The 1,528-nt window shown below is 54.2% G+C and overlaps 1 gene segment (V, D, J or C); it reads right to left on the bottom strand.

The window, feature by feature from the left end:
- Positions 1-789: 789 nt before the first annotated feature.
- On the bottom strand, positions 790-1,131 carry LOC112549090 (the record flags this gene model as incomplete). The annotated part of the segment is given in 1 exon segment: positions 790-1,131. A coding segment is annotated over 1 exon segment (342 nt), but the record flags the coding sequence as incomplete, so codon positions are not given.
- Between the last annotated feature and the right edge of the window lie 397 nt (positions 1,132-1,528).

Raw genomic sequence — 1,528 nt, 5'->3', positions numbered from 1 at the left:
AGCAGGGCAGGCCCTATGAGGAGAGGCTAAGGGACCTGAACCTGTTCAGCCCCACAAGAGAAGGGGGGGGGGGTCTAGTGGCCTGTTACAAACTAGTCAGAGGGGATGAGCAGGTATTGGGGGAGTCCCTGTTCCCCCCAGCACTACCAGGAGTGACTAGAAATAACGGTCACAAGCTGGCAGAGGGTAGATTCAGGCTAGACATCAGGAGGTGCTACTTCACTGTCAGGGCAGCTAGGATCTGGAACCAACTTCCAGGAGAAGTGGTGCTGGCTCCTACCCTGGGGGTCTTTAAGAGGAGGTTAGATGAACACCTTGCCGGGGTCGTTTGACCCCAGTACTCTTTCCTGCCATGGCAGGGGGTCGGACTTGATGATCTGCTCAGGTCCCTTCTGATCCTACCAACTATGAAACTACGAAACAATAGACTTCCATTGCACCTTTTTAAAACCACTTTAAGAAACCCACGCACCCATTACAATTCGTTCTTGGCTGGAGGTGATGTTCCAGGCGAAGAATGGACTGTCTCACCAGACTCGCCCCTGAACCTGCTCCTGACCTATTCCCTCAGGGAAATACTCTGTACAGTTCAACAGAGAAAAGGTAAGGGGAGAGAGCGAAAGACCCATTGCGTCGCAGAAATACTCTGTACCAAATGCGCCTATGTCACAAAAATTGTTCCCTTGGGCAGAGTTGCCTCCCTTCGGCCTGACTCTGCAGGGAATAGTGAGATATGAGGGTGTCTCTTGTGATCCATCCTCCGTGTGCTGGCAGGGAGGGTTTTTGCACCGCCCTCCCGTGTGAGTGTCTCGCCGTGCCTCTGCAGGGCGCAGTGATACACCGCGGTGTCTGCCAGCTCCAGGACGCTGATGTTTAAAGCGGTGGCGCTGTCACTGACCTGGGACGAAAACCTGTCCTCGGCAAAAGGTGCGTTATCACTGGCAGCGCTGTAGTCCTTCGTTCCCCTCCGCAGGATGTACTGCAGCGTTTGGTTCGTGTGCTGGCGGTACCAGTACAGATAGTAACCAAGACTACTGCTGGTTTTGTAGTTACAGCGGAGTGTCACGACATCTCCTTCTGCTGCAGTCACCTGAGGTTTTTCGGGATGGACCGTATCGCCCCGCACCGCCTCTGCAAACAGTCAGTAACACAGGAGAGAGACAGGTTGGAGTGAAAAGTTCTAGGGACCTGGATGTGCAGAGAGCGACTGAGGACAGACAGTGCCCCGAGTAATTGGACAGTGAGAGCGGAAAGGCTCGGTGACAGTGAGGGAGAGAGAAATGGGGAAACTGCTGAGGGAAGGTGAGGTAGGACGGTGAAGTTGGGTTTTGGTCACTGTCTCAGAGCGGGATACAAGTCCGTTCGCACCTACAGCTCGTGTGACCAAAACGAAAGCGCCAGTTACCTGGGTAGAGAGCGGCTAGAGCAAGGCTCAGAATCAAACACGTCTCCATTGCTGAAGCAGAGCGGAGCCTGCTCCGAGTTTCACAAGGAAGGACCCACTCGGGTGCCAACCTCTCAGACTTTG

Source organism: Alligator sinensis, unplaced genomic scaffold (assembly GCF_000455745.1).
Source record: "Alligator sinensis unplaced genomic scaffold, ASM45574v1 scaffold2486_1, whole genome shotgun sequence".
NCBI classification, from domain to species: domain Eukaryota; kingdom Metazoa; phylum Chordata; order Crocodylia; family Alligatoridae; genus Alligator; species Alligator sinensis.
Note: the sequence above shows the minus strand (reverse complement) of the source record. Positions and strands in the feature narration are given on the sequence as shown.